The following is a 23443-nucleotide window of genomic DNA, read 5'->3' as shown; positions in this document are numbered from 1 at the left end:
TATGAACTGCAAATATACATCACACCACAACCCCCACCCCCCGCTCCCAGTCTAGGATGCTGTCCTGCAGAAACCCTGGCAGGCACACAAAGGTGACAGCATGTTTGGAAGGCAGCAGAGCATAGAGGAAGCATGGTCCTATGAGTCAAACTACTGGGATTTGAATCCTGACTCCAGTCTTTGCGAATCATCAGCTTTGTAACCCTGCATCTCAGATTTCGAACTTATAAAATAAGGATAAAAATATTATCTACCTCATAGGTGTTTTGAGAGAGTTAAATAATGAGGTAAGCACTAGAAATGGTGCTTGCATGGTAAATGAGAAACATAAAAGCTTAACTATTACAGCATTTTAATAATGGGGAAAAACTGAAAACATGCTAAATGTTCACCAGTAGAGAAATGGATAAGTAATTTACGGTACATCTTTTAGGGTGCAATATCTGCAATCGTTAAGAAGAATGCATTGTCTGTGTACTGACTTGAAGAGGTCTCTGAGTCCCACTGTTAAGTTAAAAAAGCAAATTGTAGAACATTCTGTGTATGGTGTGACCTAGTCTCCGTGGGTATGACCGTGACTACCTCTGGAGCTGGGGGAGAAACTGGAGTGAAGAGATACAACATTTAACATTGACTTTACATGGCTCTTATTTTTTACACTTGTCATAATAATCTATCACACTTTTTGGAATGAAAAACAATTTTTAAAGACATAAATGACAAGGTGGCGGAACTTATTAATTTTACTTGTGTGGGTCACACAGATTCCAAGTTCTTGGATGCCAAGAGACTTGTGTTACATTTCTCAACCGCCCCAGAGTGCCTTGCACGGTGCCATGTTGTCTAGAAAGTGCTGCTCAGTAAAAATGGGTACCCTATGAAAATGGAACATTTGGAGGGCAGAAACAGTAATAAATGTTTAAAAGGAGATGAAAAGAAAGAGAAACCCGATGGAAAGGGTGAGCCTCCATATTGACCAGCCCCTCCCTGAGTAAGCAGACATGTGGTCATCGGTCCTCACATAACCCGTTCTTCTCGTGCTTCCTTGGGACGCTTTCCCAAAGGACGCCTTCCTAAGCTCTCTCTCCAGTGGCTGTTACTACTCCTTTGTCTCATTGCTTTCCAACCTCTCAGAGTCAATGCAAAGACTCAAAGACAACGTGGAGTGGGAGTCACCGGGTTAGCAGTGGTTATCAGAAGCTCCCAGGGCACTTTATTGAAGTAACTTCACTCCCTTACCCTGAGGTTCTAGTTCACTCTCCCCTTTGAAAATGTGTCCTAGGTGATTCTATTATTAACCTCCCTTCCTGCACCTGCCCCCACCACTTCCACTACTGAAAATTCCACTATAGAATTGATCTGATTCATTTCCATATTACCGGTGAAAAAAACCAAGGCTCAGGAACCCCAGTGAGGCCTCTGCATTTGCACAGTCCCTGCCCAAAGCCTGAGCCACCTCCGTCTCAGTGCCTCCCACCAGCTGCGTCCCTTTACCCCCAATTTCCATTCTGCCTCTGGCTGGGTTGCCTTCTCTGGCCAGGTGGGTTCTGATAGTACCTTCCATTCCCAGGGCCTCCGAGAAAAGTATTTTTACATCTCTCTCTCTCCCTTTTTATTGACATGTTAATAAAGGATTTATAGGGACTGGAAAAAATAAAAACCAAAATACATTCCTGGGTATGACTTGTCTGAGGTCATGCAGTCATCCAATAAGTGAAACAGGAAGGAAAGGGGCCCAGGTCTCTCTCTGTTCAATGCTCCCTCTACCAAATATAGAGTGTCTCCTCAAATGCAGTGTCTTCAGCATCATTGCCTCAGAGAAGCTGGTCCTTCAAAGAGGAAAAAAAAATGTAGCACTGTCTTGGAAAGGGCTGGGGCAAGGAGGGTAGGGAAGCCAGGAGCAGAAGAGGTTCATTTCTGTTGACTTTGGGCGGCCACTGGGGCCTCTGATCTCTGCCTGAATAAAGGCCGTGTGGTCAGGAATAAAGCATTCCTGAACAGGGAAAGCGAGGTTTCTCTTTGCTCTGGCTCTCAGGGCAGTACTGTTCAGGGCCTGACGTCATGAGGTATCTGCTCTATCGGGAGACTGAAATTGCAAGAAACCTTAAAGATACGCACCACACCCTATCCCGGTTATTACATCCGACATTAAACACAACAACAAATGACAAAAAAGCCCTCGGGACCTCTTAGATGTTACCATGGCGCTATCATTTCCTGGAGCTGAATGCTCAGGAAGGACTGTGTACTTCACCTACCTAGAGGAATGCTAAGTTCACTGAACACATCCTCTGGTTCCCAGGAAGGCAAAGAGAGGGGCTGTTTCAGCTCCACCTCGGTGTATTCCAGTGACCTCACGTCCAGAGATTTCATTTCCACGTACTTGGGGTTGTCTGCAAAACATGGGCCAAGGTAGAGAACTAAGGAAGCACAATGTACTTCAAAGACCCTCTGCCATCTATTCTTGCACTTTGTGCTCAGGCATGGTCCCTCACACTGCTTAATAACATGCAGCGAGGGCGAGGACTGCTAATTAGAGCAAAACACTGTAATTGAGAGTTTGTTCCCTGCCAAAAGAATGCCCCCCACACACGAACCCTCGGCAACTCCGCGCCTTGGGTCCGTGGGGGATGGGCTGCTGCCTCCTTCGGTTGGGATGATCCCCACCTTGCCCCCCCAACTCAGAAATCACTCCGTCTCCGCAGGCAGGAGGATGACCGGCGGCCAAACACTGTGCTGACGTGTCTAGGCACACAGGTTGGTGCAAAAGGCAATGCCACGTTCACCCCAAGCTTGTTGAGCGGTGTTATTAAATATGAGCTCCAAACACTGAGTAAGCTAGTCGGCCATAAACACCAGTGCGTGTTGAGACCTATACGGCAAAATAAAGGGGTTCAATCGGGGCACGGTGAACGTTTCGCTCCTTCTCTAGTCCTGCCTTCTGGAGACCCAGCCCAGGCCTCCCCGTTGCTCTGGCAACAAGGCAGGTGCTCAGGGCAGTTTCCATGGAGACTCGCAGGTGAAAAACAGCTCGGGTCAGCCCGCCATGCAGGAGAGCCCGAGCCTCCAGCAGCCCGACAGGCTCGTGGCCAGCCACAGGGCGCTGGGCAGAAGGTTTCTTTTCAAGCCTTTACTCCACGGTTTCTGTCCCCGACTCTGGTCCCCCTCCCCGCCACCTTCAACGTGCTGCAGGCCCTCTGGGGGAGGAAGCGCTAGTTATTTTCCCGCGGAGCAGGCTGAGGGCTCCTCCTCCCCACACCGCAGCCCTTGCCGGATCTTTGTTCCCACTTGGCAGAGAAGACAGGGCTTAGCCTATTTTAAACTCTGTCTCTCATGATGGCATAGTGCCGGGCACCCACACAGCATCACCTGCAGCGGAGACGGAGGACAGCCTGGGACAGGTCTCGCCTCCCCATCAGGCCATGGAGACTGAGGGGGTCTGTGCCGGGAGCCAGGGGAACGGGCTGTACCCCCTGGGAGCCCACCCCGCCCCCCGTCCCACCCGCTGCCCGCTCGGTGCTCCTTTCTCCCCTCCTGCTCTCCTGACCCCTCCCCCGGGCTTCACAGGAGTAACAGCCCGGGCGGTCCGCCCTTGGGCAGGCTTGAGAGGCCGTCTCCTGATCCAAGGAACCAGGGCCCCTTGGCCTGATAATTCAAAGCTTTCGCTGATTTTAGTTGTCAGAGTCCATCTGGGCTCCCGTAAATTCAGAGAAGTCTATCCTGTCTGAGTTTGCTTCTCAGAAAACATGTGGTCTCCTATCTGATTTCCTTTATACCATTTGCCGAGAAGCGCTAACCGTTTAACCAAGCCTTTGGGAGCTGGCTTTCTGCACCAGCTTGAATGCTGGTTGAAACCGTGCTCGTGTTCGTTCCAGCCTGCACGTGCCCGCACACCTCCCTAGGTGAGCAGTGGTCCCATCAACCCAACCGCACGGGAGAAGAAAAGGGAGGGTAGTTACCTGGGTCGACACTCCTTGGCAAGCCTGGCCTTTGGAGGTTGGTGTCGGTGCGAGGACTGGCTTTCCCCTCCAGGGGCTGCCTTCACAAGCCCCGTCTTCGGGGGTCCCCCTGGCCTTGCAGTCATCGAGAGGTGGCTAGGCTGCCGGGCCCCCTCCTCTGCTGGCTCCGGGGAAGACATTTGCTGGAGTGGAGGGGCCAGACGCACATCCGAGTGCTCCCCTCCCTCTGCCTGCTCCTCGTAGCAACCTGAACCCTCCAGTGAGAGGCCTGTCTTACGTTCAGCTGGCTTCCGCTCAGCGTCCAGATTTAGGCCAGGCATTTCTACGTCCATGTCACTGCGACAGCTCGTGGGGGGGTAGAAGGCAGGTCTTTGGGTGTCTTGAGGCTGATTTCCGTGGCCCCGTTCCCTACGGGCTTCACTCCCTCATTGGTGAAATCCTTGGCTATGTCCAGGTCTAAGGTGGTCATCACACAGGGACATACTTCTGGGCAGATTTTATCCATTCTGGTCAATGGGCACAATTTCTTCCAGTTCTGGGATGTCTGGTTCCATAATAAAATCTTCCTCCTCGCCAACCTCGTCCACCGTAACAAGCTCCTCCATGTTGGTGGGGTACCAGCTCTCCCTTCGGCCTCACTTCCACTCTCCCACTCTTGCTCCTGAACAAACATGCAGAAGAAAGGTCAGAGAGTGATGGAGGAGCAGGTCTTGGTATTCAGCCAGAGGGCACAAACCTTGACCACTGGGCCCCTCTAATCAGAAAGATCCTGAGCACTCAGACTTCTGCCTGGGAACGCTTCCTGGGTAATCAGGAGCTGCAAACCACTCAAGTCCCACATCGCTGATACATCCCTAGGATGAGGCTCAAAAACAGCATTTAGAATCAGCCCTTAATGATGAATCTACCACGTTTAAAATGGCACAAAGAATTTCAAACCCTGGTGTATAATAGGTGCTCAATAAAGTTTTCAAATGACATGAATGATAAGTCATAAACTCTAAATAAATCAACTGGCTGGAGCTATTGCCTTGCATGAAGGCCATAAATGGAACTGTAGCAAAGTCCCCCTCAAAGGTCCCCCAAGCTCCTTTCCCACAAGGGTGCAACTTTCATAGCCATGGCTCACACTTGGCCCCTCCTGAAACTCTGTCATGTCCCTAGGAGCCAGATTTCGGAGATCAGCCCCCTCGCTAGCGATACTCATCTCTCCACCTCTCCTGACCAGAAGGCACAGAGCTGGCTGCGTTCCAAACACGTTTCTTTTTGCTGAGCAGCCACAGCACTATAACTGGATTTTTTTATTTTAATTAAGTAAAATAATCTTTACAAGCGCAGTAGATGTTTTGTTAATCCCAGGGTCTGGGCATGCTGAGGTCAGGGCCCTAGCTTGAGCATCCGAAGCTCCCCTCTTCCCCCAGCCCCTCCCAAGGGAACTATTCTGGGAGCCTGGCTCTGAAGCCTGAGTCTTTTTCGGCACATGTTTTCTCTGACGAGTGCAGCCAAGGTGCTGGAGACTGAGGCAGAGCCCAGGCATGTAGTAAAGATCTCCTTAATAAAGACCGCAGAGATCCCAGGCAAAACCATTCTTCCAAGAAGTGCTGGCTTCATTCGTGGCAGCCCAGGTGGGGTCTTGGACACAGCCCATGCAACGAGTGGGGCATCCCAGGGCAGGATGGGATGCCTGAGACGCGGTGCCTATGGGCCGTCATGCAAATGTGGCGGTCCTGCCAGCACCTGGGACCAAATTTACCTTCTTTGTCCTTGTGTCTTCTGCATCCGAGGACTCTGTTCCTTTCTCCTGCCTGGCCGCTGATGAGGTGCTTTCTTCCATGCCCTCCTGCTCTTGTTTTTCCAGCCTTACCAAAAAAGAACAGAACAAAAACCAAATCAACGGTGAGCAGGGGCAGAGGAGAGAGGGAGTGCCAAGAGAGAAAACAATATAGCTAACGGTCATCAGGTGTGTCTCACAGGCACATTTCCTTAAGCCTCACCAAACCCCTCGAGGCAGATGCCTTGCCTGTTATAGATGAGGAAATGAAGATCAGAGAGGTTAAGTAACTTGCTCAAGTCACACAGACAAGTGGAGGCATGGAAATGTCTCAGTGGTTGGACTGATATCTTTAGTGGGGCAGAAATCTCTGGCAAACTGGGTGTTTTTGCAGTTGTGAAACCTACAGGCAGGGAGGGTGAGTAAAAGGACCAAGGGCAAACTGGTCCGGGGGTTGACAACCATCGTGGTGACATCTCCCCAAAAAGATCTGTTTTGGCCATAAAAATCACATCCAGGCCACTTATGGGAGGAAGTGGGTTGTTAGTCAACCAGTGCCCCCCTTACCCCTTTTTTGTCCTCTCTCTGACCTACAGCTACAGCCCAAATTAGCAACCCCCTCCCTTCTTCCTTCCTCCTATTCCCTCCCGCAAATTCAGTCCCTCATGAGAGTTAGTGCTCATGTCTGAGAAATTGAACAACTGAAAGCAGGTGTGTTTGGTTTGGGAAATTAGGGTCTCTGACCAGCCTGAGAACTGGGGTCAGCAATCTATCATCCTCAAGCCAATCTGAACCAGTGCCTCTTTTTATATAATCTGTGAATTAACAAGGCTTTTCAAATTTTAAATAGTTGCATTTTAAATGACTACATAAGTACCCACATAATATCTTCACTTTGGCTTCTTGGCCCACATAGCCTAAAATATTTACTGTCTGGTGCTTTGTAGGAAAAGTTTGCCAACCCCCATTTTAGAAGTTTTGGGGGGATATTCTCCCATGACTTCAACTTTGGCCACCAAATCAATGACTCTTTCTGGAGTTTCTCAAGGGCACATTGCATTTTCTCAACAATTTTGGCTGAGGTTGGCTCTAAGTAAATGACTCTAGTTCTGATTTCTTCTGAGCAGACACACCCCTCTTGAGTTGACAAGGAGCCAGCTGGGGCAGGAGCTCAGGGCTGACTGGTTTAACCAGTTATTACCAGACAGGGGAAGAGAGTTGAAATCCTTATGTCCTTGCTCTTTCTGGCATTTGGAGCAGAAGATTCCACTGTAAGCTCTGCTCTAGTCTTCTAAGCTAACCCAAGTGCAAAGCAGCTCCAAATGCCTTTTTAGCCATCAGAATCCATAGCGTCTACCAACAGGAGACCTCTTTCTTTATTTTTTCTCCCTGAATAAACTATCTATGGCCCTCCCTTTACCCTCCCCAAGCAATTCCTACAGCCACACTCCTAGGTCAACACAATAGAGGACTGCCCTCCCGCCCCCACCAAGTCCAAACTGGGAGAGGCGGGGACAGCCTGGCTGGCGGGAAGCATCTTGCCAGTAGGATCCCGGTGCTTCCTCCCTGCAGACAAAGGAAACGGAGCAGTGCCTTCAGTGCACCCTGTGCCCTGGGATCATGTGAGAGTAGCAGCTTAAGGGAAACCAACAAATGCAACCAATGCACCCAGGTGTCCACACCAGCCTCACAGATGAAGAAATAGGTCTTAACTGTTACAAGCAGAGCTCTGCCTCCACAGGGCTAGGGCTATTGATAAACCACCTCCTAACTGTTCTCCCCCTTCTGCTCTGTGGCCTCCTCCCAAGTCTATTCTCCCCAAGGCAATCAAGAATGATCACTCCAAAATGCAAACACTATCATAACCTCACTGCACCTTCTTGCTTAAATATTTCATTTGCTTCCCCTTGCACTTGGGATGAAGACAAAAATCTGTAACCTGCCTACAAGGCCTTGCATGATATGACCCCGTCGACAAACCAGACATACCTCCCACCATTCTAACCCTGGCTGTCTCTGTTCCAGCAACACTGGACTCCAGCCACAGGGCCTTTGCACATGTTGTTCTATCTGTTCTCCTTCCTTTTCACTCAGTGAAACCTACCATTCCTTCAAATCGCAACAGTCCCATCCTAAGCCAGGGAAGCCTCTTGATTCATCACAGGCATTAACAGCACTGTATACCTCCATCGCCTTCTTAGCACTCAACATGCATGCTCTTCTACTCATGTGAGCAATTGATTAGTATGTCTTTCCACTAAACCATGAGCTTCAGGAGATCAGGGGTCATTTCAGCCTTCACTCAGAACTGTAGTCCTAGTGCTAGGTGCTTGTGGACATCAGTCAATAGAAGAATGGAGACCTGAAGGCTTAAAGGGGGGGGGTGTAGTGTTAACTAGCTCACACCTGCCTCTGGCATGCTTGGGTCTCTGTCTAGCTCCGAACTAAGCATAAATAGGTTTTCTATTTCTCCCTCCTATGGACTGTTTATACTGGGGGCTGCATCCTAGGGACCCCTGGGCTCCATCTGGCCCACAGACATGTTTCGGCCTATACAGTTTCTAAATGTGGGAAATTTCAGATATCTGGACTTTGGTGCTGCTCCTCAAAAGTGGGGGTTCTAACAGCACAGGGCATGCAGTCCTGAATGGCAGCCATAAAATGGAGCTGAGCAGTGGCTAACTGCCCCCAACAGACAGGTACCTCCTCCGTGGTCTGCCATGACCCCTTCTCCCCACGTTGGCTTCACTCCTATTATCTGTTCTATATCCCCTGCCTGGCTTCCCTTCTCCAGGCACCTGGGTCTGTAACCCTTGATCGCCCTTCTTTCCCATGTTCACCATACTCAGCGACTTGATTTCTCTCCTTCTTTCTGTGGTCTTGTGGTCAAGGCTGGGCCCCATGTGTGGACCTGGCCACCCACCAACACTGAGCAGCACACACACTGGCCTCTCCAGCACAGGCATTTTCTCTAGAGATCTTAGAAATTTCAAATGAGCACAAGCTCATTAAAGTCCTATGACAGCCTTGTGATCACACTCATTTCACAAATGAGAAAACTGAGGCAGAGCAGAAGAGGGTGTGACCTGGTTCTCAGAAGCCTGGCCTGTCTCCAGGGTCCGGGTTCAGTCATTCCTTTCTTCCTCCAACAAATACTTACTGAACACCCGCTCTGTGTCAAGCCCTGATCTAGTGAGCACTGCAGACAAAAATTCCTGCCCTTGTGGAGGTTACCTCTCGGGGGGGTGGGGGGGGTGGAAGAGACAGACACTAAATAAAGACAGACATCAAGGGATAGTTTGGACCAGGAAAGGTGAGCAGAGAAGGGAAGCAGGTTGCGACATTGTGGTTTTATGTAGAGGTATTTCTGGCCAGGAATATACTTGAGGTAAGCGTGACAAGTAAACACAAAGGAGGGGAGGAGGGAGCCAGGTAGACTTCAGCGGGGCGGGGCGCCTCGGCAGGTGAACACATGTAAAGGCCCTGTGGTGGGAGGTGCCCAGTATATTAGGAGAAGGCAAGGACACCCATCCTCAGCCCTGCGCCCTTCCAGCTCCAAGTTCAGTCACTGAACTCATCTGACTCCTGGGGCAGGCCTGGGGGGTTGGGGTTGTTCTCAAGATTGTGATATACAGTTTGAGATCCGTGAGGAAGACTTTGTTCTGCTGATATTCCACCAACTGGTTTTGGGCTTCCTGGCTCCAAAACCACAGAAACAATCCGTTGGGGACCCCAACAAGTCCCTACTGACCCCACTCTAGGGCTATTAGAGGCAGAAGCAGCCAGAGAGACAGAATTTGGGGAAGCACATGGGGCTTTCTGGGCATCTTTTTTTGCATCAGGGCTCTGGGGAGGACCCACAGTATGTGTCACCTTAAAAGGGCAAACCGATAAAAGAAAGTGGGTAAAACAGTAGGAGCAGTAAGCTTACTGAAGAGGAAGAGCAGAAGTATGGGTAGGATTGGGAGGGGGCAGCTCCACCCCTTTGCCATGGGGACACAGGGTTTGAGGCTGGTGGCATGTGTATGAGGTCCAGGCTGGAGCCCTGCCCAAGGGGTTGTTGCTCTCTGCCCCTCTGAGCTCTTCTTGAGAGGATGGGCACTGACCCATCATTAGGCCCTTAGATCCCTCCAAGCATAGACACACTTCTTAAAAACATCTCTGGCTCACAGGTCCTTGGGACCCAGTTCAAGTCCTCAGTGAGGCACACGAGGGTCTTCCTGGGCCTACCCAGGTCCCTAATCTCATCTCTTGAGCTCCCCCTGCTATTCAGTCAGGAGAAAACTGTGGCAGACTTTGAGAATGAGCAAAAAGACAAACAGGGTGTTCTTTCCATGGAATGCTGGGCAGTTCGTTGTCCAGCACACCCCTCCAGGAGGTCTGGTCCCCACAGGAGTCTGCACTTTTTGTTATCATGAGCTGAACTATTTTACAACCCCGTAAACTGCAGAAGATGAAGAGTAGTGCAAGTGATTCTCGTTCATAGAGATGCAAAGGAATTTTATCTGGTGGAGATGCCACTGGAAGAGGCCAGTTTTTGATCTATTAGCAAATTCACTCCGCGTACCTGATCGCCTCTCCCTGTTGCCTGCTCTCTGGATTCTCCTCTAGACCAGCGTTTACATCTTCCTGGCTCCCTCATTAATTCGTGAGTTAAATAACATCTTTGACATGTATTCATTTTCTGTTTGCACGAGAACCATGATTTTACTTTTTAAAGATGTTCTTCTTTAATATGGCCTAAAGATGCTGCCACGCTGAGTATTTGCAGGTTCTTTTTTTTTTTTTTAAGATTTTATTTCATTTATTTGACAGTGAGAGACACAGCGAGAGAGGGAACACAAGCAGGGGGAGTGGGAGAGGGAGAAGCAGGCTTCCTGCTGAGCAGAGAGCCCGATGTGGGGCTCGATCCCAGGACCCTGGGATCATGACTGGAGCCGAAGGCAGACGCTTAACAACTGAGCCACCCAGGCGCCCCATTTGCAGGTTCTTGAAAACAGTCTTCCCTTCTCACTTTTGCCCTCGCTGCTTCCCAGATGGCTTTTTCCCCCCCACTTTCAATGCCCAGCTCACATGTCACCTCCTCTGTGAAGCTCCCCCCTCTCCTTGCACAGAGGGAAGGCCCCCGGAGCAGCTCATCCACTACTCTGCTCCAGCATGGGCCCCACTGAATGTCAATCATTTTGTAGCTCTCCTTCCACCATTAGACCTGGGTCTCCACCACAGCATGGACCTTGTCCCATTCACCTCTGGACTACCCACCTCCGCCCCACGCTGTGCCTGACACACTGCCTGGCCAAATAGCAAAGTGCATATGGAGTAAATGCAGTAGTGGACAAAGGGTGACTCTTCAGTGTCCGTGGAGTTGAGAATTGGGCTCTTCTTTCGACTTAGTCCCTGTCACCAAGTCCTGGGTCAGACTTGGACATATGCATGTAGGATTTTTAAAATTGGGTTCTTTATGCAGACCCGCCCTGCTCCCCAACCTCCATTATCCCGCTCCTACTTAAATGGAGGTGGTTTGGGCAAGAAGGAAGTATAAGCCCAGTGAGAGTGTGAATTTTTGTACCCAGAGTCCTCACGACCCACCATGTGAACTGAAGTTATGCAGTACATTATAAGCCCTTTCTGACACGTGGATGAAAGGTACCAGCCAACTGCCGAGCACTTTTATTACAGTGGAAGTAAAGCTCTGGACAGTGTCCAGAGCACCACACCAAGCCCTGGACACCCAGGGCATGTTAGAGGGTGGTGGCTGCTTCTCTTTACCACCTCGCCTCAAACTCCAGTGTCGGCAGATGCTTTTGGCACGAGAAAGGATGGATCAGACCAAAGATCTCATCTCCCTGGGCAGAGTCTGTGGGTGCAAACTCCGTGGGGCCCCTCTTCCCCGGACACACACAGGACCACAGAAGGCCTTTGCATCACATCGCTGCCTAACTTCCAGCAAAGGGCGCAGCGTGCCGAGGGATTTGGAGCCCCATCGCTCTGCTGTTTCTGGACTGTGTGTCCTTGGGCAACTAATGTGGGCTCTCTGTGCCTCAGTTCCCTCATCTATAGCCACAGTAGTATTAGTACCAATGTTACCTCATACGGTTGCTGTGAAGATTAAATACCTTGATTGAGATAAGGTGTTTAGTCCAGTGCCTGGCACGGAGTCAACTTTCAGTAAGTGTTTCATTCATTCATTAAAGGCGCATCATCATTATATTAGTACTGCCCTGCTCGGGAACCTGCCTCTCCTTACCTGGGGAAGAGACTGCGTCATTACCTCGTTCCCCACCATCCTTTCTTTTCGGTCGTCAGCTCCTCCTTGGTCTCTGTCGGGTCTCTTGGTTCTGTTTTTCTCACTCTGCTTAGACTTGGTGCTCTCAGGGACACTAGTGACCCTCGGCTCCAGCCCGTCTTCCTTGCCTGAGTCCTCGGGGTGGGGGTGTCTGCTGTCCCGCAGTCTGGCCTCCTCTTTCCTCCTGGACCTCCCGGAGCGTCCCTGCTGCTGCTTTCCATACTTGTCCGATTTGCCTTTGGGCTCCTTCCGGTAGTAGCCGTCTTCTCGGCTTTTGTAGCCTGATGCAGAGTGGAGCAGGGTGGGGGACCCGGGCCTCAGGTGCTTTTCTCGGTGGCCCATCCTCCCTTCGAGCCGCTCCTCTAAGTCGGCTTTGTCCAGTTGCCAGGGGTAGTGTTTGCGATCGTGCGGCCACGTGTCTGCCCTGCCCCTCTTGTCCTCCCCGTTCTCCCTCCAGGGGCCCGGGTCTCGCTCTTCCTCCCTCCTGGCATAGGGCGAGTGCTCCCACGAGTCCCGGCTGTTGCCCCAGTCGGCCCGGGGGGGGCCCAGAGGGCTGTGGGAAGAGCTGCAGGAGGTGAAGCTCGGAGTGTGGGACCTCGGGGACAGTGACCGGCTCATCGGACTGCGAGACCGTGGCCTTTCCGGGCCGTATCTGTTAGGGAGCAAAGGGGTGGGTTTTAGAATCTGCACGCCCCCCAGCCCCCGTTCACAGATACACCCCAGTCCCTCGCGCGGACATACTGCACACATAACTCTGTGTGGCCGTACGCTCTTCAGCACACAACCGTACAGACAACACAGAGCGGTACAGGAGAAAGCTCTTCCTCCCTCTGGGCTTCTAAGAGGAGGGATTTTCCGTAAGTACAGTCCTGGTCATCTCCGCCCCTTTACCCATTCTGCTCCTGGGAACTGGGATAAATAATTGGACGGGTTTGGCTCCGTTCCATCTTTGCTCCTCTTGGAAGGACACTAGGCTCGGGGGCGGGCAACTCTCCTCCTGGGGTGTGGGGACGTTGCCCTGGTCAGCCTGGTGGGCAAAGGCTGCCTGACCCTGGGGTTCAACGACCCAGGACTCTTGGCTACAAGACCAAAGCCACAACCCCACCTGGCCTCTACTGTAATAAAGGCAACCTCTTGGCCTCCATTTGTCTCGTTTACCTCTTATCTCAGTCTGTTCAGATCCTGGGCATGGTAGAAGGAGGCTAATTACTGGGGAGAATGAGAGTGAGGAGGCCAGGCTCAGAGATCCCAAACCAAAGAAGGAACTAGGAAGGCATTTTAGGGTTGGAGATTTGGAACCTTAGCGCTCCGACATGCTTGTGTTTCAGATGAAGAAACTGAATCCCAGAAAAGGACCTCAATCTGCTTAAGATTCAGAGCAAGACCTCCCAGTTCTCCTGACACTCCACCACAGAGCTGCAAGCAGCATGGTATGGCTTTATATGTATCTTTTTAAAAAACTCAAACAACCATTTAAAAAAAAAATCCCAAATAAATGGAAATCCCAAACCCAAGCGGCTATATAAAAAGATACACAAACACATAAACACACACTCTCACTCTCTCTCTTTCTGAAGGTTGCTTGGTTATTAGGCAGATCTACTTAATCATACACACACACACACACACACACACACACACACACACACACCTATAATTCTAAAAAGAATGGGCGATTTTCATTTGGTTCCCAAATACAGGAAACCCATCCAGCCCTGACTGACCAGGGGACACCCAGATGTGGCTCACTGGAACCAGGCTGCCTTGACCATCCGTGGGGACTCAGCCTGGACTCAGCCCTCTGAAATGACGTTAGAGAGCCACCCATGGTGGCAGGGGGTAAGAACCACAGACTGTGCTCGACCTTGGCTCTCCACAGGGACTCTCTCTGTGGGGCAGCAACAGTGGGAAACTTGTAGCCCCAACTTAGTCAGAATTTCAGTCGGAAGAAATAAGTTCTAAAACTGAATGCATTCTATGTTCAGAGTAAGTGACTGATCAAGTCCCTACTTTTTGGGGGCTTTATCTACATTCCTGTTCCCACATCTACATTCAGCCCATGAAAAATCAACAGGTGGCTCTAAATAGAACACACACACACACACACACACACACACGCACACACGCACGCACTTACTTTCAGGTGGTTTTAGCAGAGCGTAGACTTGCCCCAAAGGGCCAAATATCAACAGAACCCCTCCTCTATATATTCCTTTCCAACAAAGGAAAAGCTGATGAGAGGAAGCCTATCACCTTGCATTTTCCTGAGGCTTACCCTGGAGCAGTACTCTGGACTAGACTGATGCCTTCCATCAGGCACATGGAAAAGTAGGGCCCAGAAAGGCTGATGGACAGGGCAGGGACAAGGGCAGGGCACACTACCTCTACGAATGAGACATAGGAGAGTGTCCCAGCTGCCCAGAATCTGCCCTGACGTCCAGGGCTAGGGCCTCACCTGTCCGCTTCCCGGAACATGTCCCTCTCCCTCTGGGAATGCATGTCCTGGATGATGGCAGCCACAGTTTTTCCAGGTTTCTAGGCGAAGTCAGAAAGGTCATCATCAGACCAGAGATGGCCATGCAAACACCAAAGAGAAACAATGAGGACTTGGGTCCATGGCCTGGTCCACCCAAAGGGAAAAAGTACCTTCTTAGAGGAAGAAAAAGTTTAATCCAGGGCATGAGGAGGGTGAGCATAATGCTGAATGGAGTGGCCCTGACATTTTGGGTACCTCTTTATCATAGAACATCTCGAACATACGCAAAAGCACAGAGAATGGTATATTGAACCTTCATGCTCCATTTCCATTGTCAACAGTTCTGACCAATCTAGTTTATCTATACCCCCACCCTCTTTCCCCACCCCACAGAATACTTCGAAGCAATCCCAGACATAGGATCTTTTTCATCCATCCTATGAGGACACTGACGTAGCTCAATAACCCCACAGGGGAACCATTCACGGTGGTCACACATCTTGCTGCGTTTCAGGCAAGGGTGAGAGTCCAAGTCCCACACTGTCCCAGGAAAGCACTGGCATACTAGAGGGATGGACCTGGACTTGAGGATCTCAACCCAGGAAGAACAGCCCAGCTCTGCCTCCAGCTGGCTGGGTGATCTGGGGTCAAGGCTTGCTGTCTGTGGGAAACTCACTTTCTCCACCTGTAAAGGTGAGATAATGAGGCCTATCTGGCATCCACCAGTAGCCTCGGGGCATGGCGGGCTACGCTGATAAAAGCCACAGGCAAAGGAGTTGCTGGAGGGTTTCCTCTGACCCCTCTGTGGCTGTTTTCCCATGCCTCAAAAGTCCCGGGAAGATGCTGAAACCTTCAGTATGAGCCCTGAACCTGTAACAGCCAGGCCCTGTCAGAGCAGCCCTGATCCTTCTCGACATTACTGTGCTTTCCAGGGTCTCCGTCACTTCTCACCTGACTCCTTCCACCCGGATACCCTCTATGTTTAGCTGATTCACCGCAGCCTTCAAGCCCTACTTGGTAATGGTTCCCTTCTTTACACAAGCAAGTCCACACTGCCTTTTGCCCCTGGACTTCTAGGAGCTCCGTACTGATGCACTCATGTTCAAGTCTTACATAATTTCCACAGGAATAGCCTGTCTCTTCAATTACACAGCAAACTCTCCCCAAGTGAGGACCAAGCCCTCCTATTCCCTGTAGCTCTCAGCACCACGTCTTATCTGCAGAAGACCCCCAGTCACCATTTGCTGATTGAATCTTCCTGAGAGCACCATGGAATATACCCAAGAATGCTTCCTAGGGCCAGAGACCCTCTCTGTGGCTGGGAGGCTGGCAAGACCAGTGACTCTGAAAACCAGGCCCTCTGCCCCCAAACTGCCTGGACCCTCAACCCCACCCCAAATCCACCGAAGGAAAATCTCTGGTCAAGAGAACCTGAAAACTCCCCTGACGATTCTCTGATGCAATAACTGGGAGACACTGGTTTAAACTAGTCCAAGCTCCCTTCCGCATGTAAGACGCTATGGTTCTGGATAAGTCTCTCTAGAACAACCCGGAACATAGCTCATTCTTCTTGTCCAGGTCTGCTGCAAGAAAAAACTTAACTTTTTATTGATCCTTCAGATTTGCTCTTTCTCATTTATTCCATGTATTTGTGGGACACCTGTTATGTGAAAGGTTCTACCCCAAGTGCCCCGAAGAATAGAGCCTCTGCCACAAAGAGGGTATAGGGAGACATGATTGCCAGCGTGAGGCAATATTCAGGATAGGAGAGGAGAGGTACCTTAAATCTCTCCTTTCTCTCCCTCCACTTTGCCTGGTGAGCCAAACGTGAAGTTAGAGGAAGACCCATCAAAACTTCCCCCTACCTCTGCAAGCTCTGGTGGGACCCCAGGTGGTGGCCCCTTTGGCCCAGAGACACAGACGGATGTGGTGTTTTGCCGTCTACTTCCCCAGTAGCACTGCCCCTCCTCCACCCCTGCCCTGAGGTAACACAGGCCTGGCCAACCACAGCATGGCCTTCTCTGGCCACGGAGATTGGTTCAGGGAAGGACATGTGTCCCAAACGAGCCCGATCACAGTTCCGCTCAGGACATCTGAGGAAGCTTCTCGGAAACACTCCAGCTCTCTTGTTGAAGGGACCGGGAGACTGAGAAGCCAGACCTGCTGCAGTCAATGAAGCCATCACGCCACCTAGAGGAGGGAGGTGGGGCTGCCTGGGGCCATCCCAGGGAGATCCCCCCAAAACAAAATGAGCAGAAGGCAGAGTGGAGAGGAGCCAAGCCCTAATGATACCATTGAGGCCCCAAAGCCAGCTGCATCCGCAGCCAGGGCTACTCCTGGACTTTTCATTTACACGAGCCAATAAATTCAGTAATTTTTTTTTTTTTTTTACTTTAGTCCATAAGCTTAAATGAGATCATTTTCTGTCACTTGCAGAGAAAGTCCTAGCTGATTCATGTCAACATAGGGACCATGATGCATGCATTCCCATGCAGTTGAAGTGGATTTTGAGATGCTTTCACAGGAGAAGAGGCATTGTGACAGCCTGGGAGCAGAAAATCCTTTGTAAAGGGCAGAAAACAATGTGTTCTAGACCCTTGCTGCTTACAGTGTGCTGTGAGAACCGGCAACACCGCCTGGGAGCGTGGTGGAAAGGCAGAATCACAGCCCTGCCCCAGTTCTACTGAACCAGAAATTTTAACAGGACTTGCAAGTGATTTGTACGCACATTAAAGTTCGAGAAGCTCTGTTAGAATACTATCTGCTGCTTACGGGCTGGGTGACTATAAGCAGATTACCTGATTTCTCATGTGGACAGTGGCAATCCTACCAACACAATATAGAGATGCAGACATATGCAAAGCCAAAACAGTCCTAGGTTTTGATCATGGCTCTTCCAGTACCAATGATCTTGCCCAAGTCACTGAACTTCTTTGGGCCTCCGTTTCCTTATCTGTAAAACTGAGATAACGAATACCCGTCTGACAGGACTGACCTCAGGATTAGAGTAGATAATGTACGTGAAGTGTCTGGGGCATGACCTGACCCAGAGTACCAGGACTCAATTAAAAGTACCTATTCTTGGGCACCTGGGTGGCTCACTTGGTTAAGCGACTGCCTTCGGCTCAGGTCATGATCCTGGAATCCCGGGATCGAGTCCCACATCGGGCTCCCTGCTCAGCAGGGAGTCTGCTTCTCCCTCTGACCCTCCCCCCTCTCATGTGCTCTCTCTCTCTCTTGCTTTCTCAAATAAATAAATAAATAAAATCTTTTTTAAAAAAGTACCTATTCTTGTTATTATTGTTGTACTGTTATAATTATTGTTATTATCCACCCTACACACCTCACAGGGGAAGGTGAGGGCAGGGCTCAAAGAGATAATACATGGGGGAAAAAAGTGCTTAAAACCAAAAAGCTCAAAGTAGAGTCCTTTCCTGATCTGGTAAACTGAGGTTCACACAGTTGAAGCACCTTGTCCAAGCTCATCAAAGCAGAACGAGGTAAAACCAAGGTAGCACCAGCACCCTCCCATCTGGACTAGGTCACATGGTTGTCGATGGTTCCGTTTTCCCGTTCTTCCTCACACCGGACTGTGAGCTCCTCGGCCAGCTTGCTATGTCTTTACCCACGGTGCCTGACCCAGTTCCTGCCCCCAGTGGGCACTCAGCAAACACGTGCTGAATACAGACCGTGACCATCTCACTCTTTAACCCATGGTGTTTGTACCACCCCAAACAATTTCCCACAGGAAGGTACTACGGTGCCTTAGTACCTTAAAAAGCTGAGTACTCCTGCTAATCCTAATTCGAATCTTACAACAACATCTCATTTAGAGACCGAAGATCCACTGGGAATTTAGTGCAGAAATTCAATTCTAGCCTCCAGGGGAGAATCCAGGAGAATAGAAACTTTGGCTGCATACAGAATGAGATGGGATCTTTCATTTGTCTGAGAAAAGCAACATGCTTTCATTCCCCAGGGGAAAATAAAAATGCCAGGTTCTGCTAGAATTGTTGGCAAAAGAACTTCAGAAGCAATATTGCAAGCAAAGCAGAATCAAGGCTTTGGCAACATTACCATCTACACATGTAGACTTGTCAGAATGCTACTCCTAGCTAGCAACAACCACTGAGCCTTTGTCTCCTGCCTTCAATCTTGAAGGCAAATTCAAGGTTGTAGGTCTTGAACAAAATGGACCCTCAGTAAATGTGGGATAAGCTGAAGCAAACTGGTAGGGCCCTATTACGATGGGACAGTAGACAGCACAAAATAAGAAGTAGATTTGAATACAAATATAGCAATTTAATTACAATAAATCCAAATGGACTAAGGGCTCCAGTTAATTGAACTTCTTGCAAACCATGAAGAAGACACAATCTAAAGAAAAGCATGGGCAAATGACCTTAAAAGAAACGTTCCACTACAAAAGATCCAAATGGAATGGCCAATGAACATAGGAAAAAGGGATCACATCAATTAATAATCAGGAAAATAAAAAAATAAAACCATGATGGGGTGCCTGGGTGGCTCAGTTGGTTAAGTATCCGACTCTTGGTTTCTGCTCAGGTCATGATCTCAGGGTCTTGAGATGGAGCCTCATGTCAGGCTCTCTGCTCAGTGGGGAATCTGCTTCTCTCCTCCTTCTCCTCCTCCCCCCACTCATGTGTGTGCTCTTTCTAAAATAAATAAATAAATCTTAAAAAAAAAAAAGAAAAGAAAAAGAAAACCATGATAAACCAATATACTCTCCCAGATAGACAAAAATTAAAAAGTCATATAACAAAATGTTAGTAACAATGCATACCACTGCAAACTCTTACACGAGTAGGGATGTAAATCTGGGACAACTAATTTTGAAAAGGGCTTGCTAGTAAAGTTCAGGGCAAGCATGCCTTGAGATGTAGCAACTCCACTCCTAATTATGTGTGTGCCCCTAGTTATTCGCTTGTGTACGTATGTACCAGGATAGCATGTTCAAGAATGTTTATAGTAACTTGTCCCTAATACCCTAAAACTGGAAACAGCCCAAATGTCCATCAACAGCAGAAGGTATAAATAAATTCATAGCCATACAACGGAAATTTATGTAACAGTGAAAATAAATAGACACACCCAGCACGGATGGCAGATGTTGAATGAAAGAACACAAAGAGTGGAATTCCATTCACGTAAAGTTCAAAATTAGGCAAAACTAAATGATAATGTTAAGGGAGGCAGAAATGGGTTGTAGAACTATAAGGAAAAGCAAAGAAAAGATCATCCTCAAAGTCAGGAGAGTGGAGAGGGCGGGGTGCAGCTTGACGAGGGACTCAAAGGGACTTCTGGGTGCCGCTGGTGTTGTATTTCTTGACTTTGGTGGTGGTTTTATGGGATCTATGGGATTTCAACCATTACTACTTAAAGAAAATTTTTTTTAAGTATTTATTTATTTATTTGAGGAGTGGGGGAAGCAGAGGGGGAGGGACAAGCGGACTCCACACTGAGCACAGAGCCTAACGAGGGGCTTGAGATCATTACCTGAACCTAAATCAAGAGTCGGAGGCCTAACCGACTGAGCCACCCTGGTACCCCCATTATTACTTTTTAAACTATACAGTACATAATTAGTCATTTTTCTGAATAAAGTAAGGAAGAAAGGAAAGAAAAGAAAAAAGAGAGAAATGCAGAACAAGCTAAAACAGAAACAAAAGCCCTATTTGGAATTATCTGAATTCATCCCTGACAGTCATTCTGACAATGGCCAATTCAGTCATGTGCTGCCTAGAAGGATTTCTATGGGGCTTAAGACATAATCATAGAGGGCAGAGGAGAGAATAAGAGATCAAGGTGGAGTGGTGATGAGACAGGAAGAAAAAGTTACTGAAGATCTCTATGGGTAGAGAAGGAGGTTATACTTAGAGGTTTATGCTTGGAGCTCCCACCTCTGAAATGCAATCACCTTTCCCTTCTTCCTTCATCCTTCCAAAGACTTCCTTTGTAAAATCCTCCTTGGATCCCATGTAGCTAGTCATCCTGTCTCCAGCATCCTTTTGCATTTTGTACTTACCTCAATAAGCATTTTTCTTGCATGTTGTAAAGGTTGGCCTTCCCATGTGATACTCCCAAAGGCAGTAGGTAATCCTTGGATGTTTTCCTGTCCTCTCCTTCCTGCCAGCACCTAGGCCAGTGCCCCACAAGGAGACACTCAGCTGATGCTGCTGAATGACTAAACAATGAGAGAATGCTTTACCTTCAGCTGTAATTCCTTGTATCTCTTGGACATCCGAATGAGCAACTTCTCACCATTGATCACAGCAGATTTTTCTTGGTAATACTGGACCATGGCCTGGGCAGCTTCTGTGTAAGCCATCTCTAAAAAGGCCTAGGGAAAAATGGAAGGACATAAGCTGAAGTTGACTTGAATGGTCTTTTGTTGTTGTTGGGGGGGAAGGGGCCGAGGGAGAGGGGGAGAGAGAGAATCTTGAGCAGGCTCCACACCCAGCACAGAGCCTGACGAGGGTCAGATCATGACCTGAGCTGAAATCAAGAGTCAGACGCTTAACCCGCTGAGCCACCCAGGCGCCCCTGACTTGAATGGTCTTAAACAAAATTCAATACTATGTGTAATTCCATGTCTATGAAGTTCAAGATAGGCAAAATGAATCAATGCTGATAGAAGTTAGAGCTGAGCTTCCCTCTAGGGCGGGGGTGGGGTTCTGACTGGGTGGGGCATGAGGAAACCTTCTGAGGTTCTCTGGAAATGTTCTCTATCCTGACCTTCATGGTAATTACATGGGTGTACACATGTAGAAAATTAATGGAGTTGTATACTTAAGACTAGTACACTTTAGAGTGTGTATTTTATACCTCAATAGAAAGAAAAAAGATCAGTACAAGAAGCTGTCTTTGATCCCATCTGTTCAAAGAGACCTATTTATTAACTTCACCCAAAGAGCTCATTATGAGATGGCCCCTCTCCTGATTCCCCTGATTACCAATAATTCGTAAATTATGTGTATCCATCCTGGGCTGCATCATGCCCCAGGAGCCCTCCTGGGATGGGAGGATCCATTAACCCACAGTTCCCTGAGACTCTGTAGTGGGGAGAGCAAGTCTGTTGTATAAGTGACCTTGGGCTGATCCTTGCAAAATGTGCTATTTTGTTACAATGAGGGCAGGAGACAGAGACCCAGCCATGGGTCTTTGAGCTCTCACTTTTTTTGCAAAGAAAGAAAAATACTAAACAACCCAGGGGCTCCCAAGGCTTGAAAGAAGGCATGGCTTTTTGAGTTACAGAAAGAAGAAAACCCTCAGTTATAGCTCTACAGCGTTTTCCCTCTTTATTTAACTGTTCTGATAAAACACAAGAAAATGGGCTTTTGCATTCAATCAGTGTCTCCAGAGAGTGTCTAAATAGACTATTTTCACTGACCCGCTAGTTTACCCCAGTAGCTGCTGTGGCGGATTCATCCTGTTACCATTGCTTAGATTTGTTTGGTTTGTACTATATGGACAGCGCACAGTCCTTCGATGTTGAAAAGGGAAAGTGGTCTGTGACAAGGGAGCCCTCACTGCGAGCCCCTACACTCCCAGTTCCTTGAACCGAGTGGGCTAACCAAGCTCGTCTTCCGTCCTTCCCTCAAATCTGTTTCTGAATTTCAGAGATGCTTTTCCCTGCTGTCACAGTCTATGGCAGATATGTGAGAGATGAAGAAGTCAAGATTCTTTAGGGTTTTATTTCAGATCCTGCCACCCAGCTTTCCAAGTGCCTCTTGCTTGATGCAAACATTTTAGCACCTCCAGCTCTCAACTGTCAAATGGGAATAATACTAATTCAGGGAATCTCACTGCATTAATGTTACAAGCTGAATTTTGTACATTTACCCAAAATAGAATTCTGAGCAGTCAGAACAAAGGGACTAAGGGAGTAGTCTAAGCCCACGTTGATGGAGGAAGACCACCGATGATCTGATGTGGCTCAGAGTCTCTCAAGTTCATGCATTAATTAAGAAAAGAACTTCCCGGGGCGCCTGAGTGGCTCAGATGGTTAAGCATCTGCCTTCAGCTCAGGTCATGATCTCAGTGTCCTGAGATCCCACATCCCGCTCTCTGCTCAGCGGGGCATCTGCCTCTCCCTCTGTGCTCACATGTGCTCTCTCTCTCAAATAAATAAGTCAATAAAATGTTTAAATAAAAAAAGAAAAGAACTTCCCGGGGAGCCTGGATGGCTCAGCCAGTTGTGCCCGACTCTTGGTTTTGGCTCAGGTCATGATCTCAAGGTGGTGGGACTGAGCCCCGCATCAGGCTTTGTGCGCAGTGTGAAGTCCACTTGAGATTCTTTCCCTCTCCCTCCCTCTGTGCCCCTCCCCTTGCTCACACACTTTCTAAATAAATAAATAAATAAATAAATAAATAAATAAATAAATAAATAAAATCTTAAAAAAGAAAAGAACGTCTATGTCTGCTCCTTTGGTTCACAAAGTAAAAATATTTATTAACAGTAAAAGATAAAATATTCTTATTCCTGACCATTTCTCTGTATAGACTCCTCCTTTGACTTTAGAAGCAAAGACAGCCATATATATTAACCCTCAAGTTCTCACTCAACCCACACGGGTTAAGGGTTCTTTGTCCTTTAGACTTACCAGGCACCCATCAATTCCCACCCACTCTCCTGCTACAAGACCCAAGGGCCTCAGATGCTAACACCAAAGATCTGTGAAAACATCTGTTCAGTCAGTTGTTGGCTCGCTCCAAATCCAAGCTCTCAGATACGAGATGCTTAGACGGTAAAACAGTCGCATTAGCTCAGGGGGTTCGTAACACAGTGAAAAGACTCAAGTCCATGGGTTTCTATCTTGGGGGCCAGTTAGTTTATCTATGTTAATGAGTCCCTCATTCCAAAGTATCTCCTTCCCTCCAGGCAACTCACAGAGGCCTGTACCCATTACAAGGAGGGTAAGCGAGACAGG

At 48.8% G+C, this 23443-nt stretch overlaps 1 protein-coding gene across 1 annotated transcript in view; it reads right to left on the bottom strand.

Moving 5' to 3' along the window:
• RBM20 (RNA binding motif protein 20) overlaps positions 1-23443 on the bottom strand; it is a 180984-nt gene that overhangs the window by 8883 nt on the left and 148658 nt on the right. The window contains 10 exon segments of the mRNA XM_035724099.1: positions 2259-2393; positions 3959-4096; positions 4099-4312; positions 4315-4461; positions 4463-4584; positions 4587-4620; positions 5713-5818; positions 11991-12668; positions 14472-14551; positions 20722-20853. Of these exon segments, the coding sequence (XP_035579992.1) occupies positions 2259-2393; positions 3959-4096; positions 4099-4312; positions 4315-4461; positions 4463-4584; positions 4587-4620; positions 5713-5818; positions 11991-12668; positions 14472-14551; positions 20722-20853 (1786 nt within the window).

The sequence above is a fragment of the Zalophus californianus genome, chromosome 15 (genome assembly GCF_009762305.2).
Source record: "Zalophus californianus isolate mZalCal1 chromosome 15, mZalCal1.pri.v2, whole genome shotgun sequence".
Classification (NCBI taxonomy): domain Eukaryota; kingdom Metazoa; phylum Chordata; class Mammalia; order Carnivora; family Otariidae; genus Zalophus; species Zalophus californianus.
Note: the sequence above shows the minus strand (reverse complement) of the source record. Positions and strands in the feature narration are given on the sequence as shown.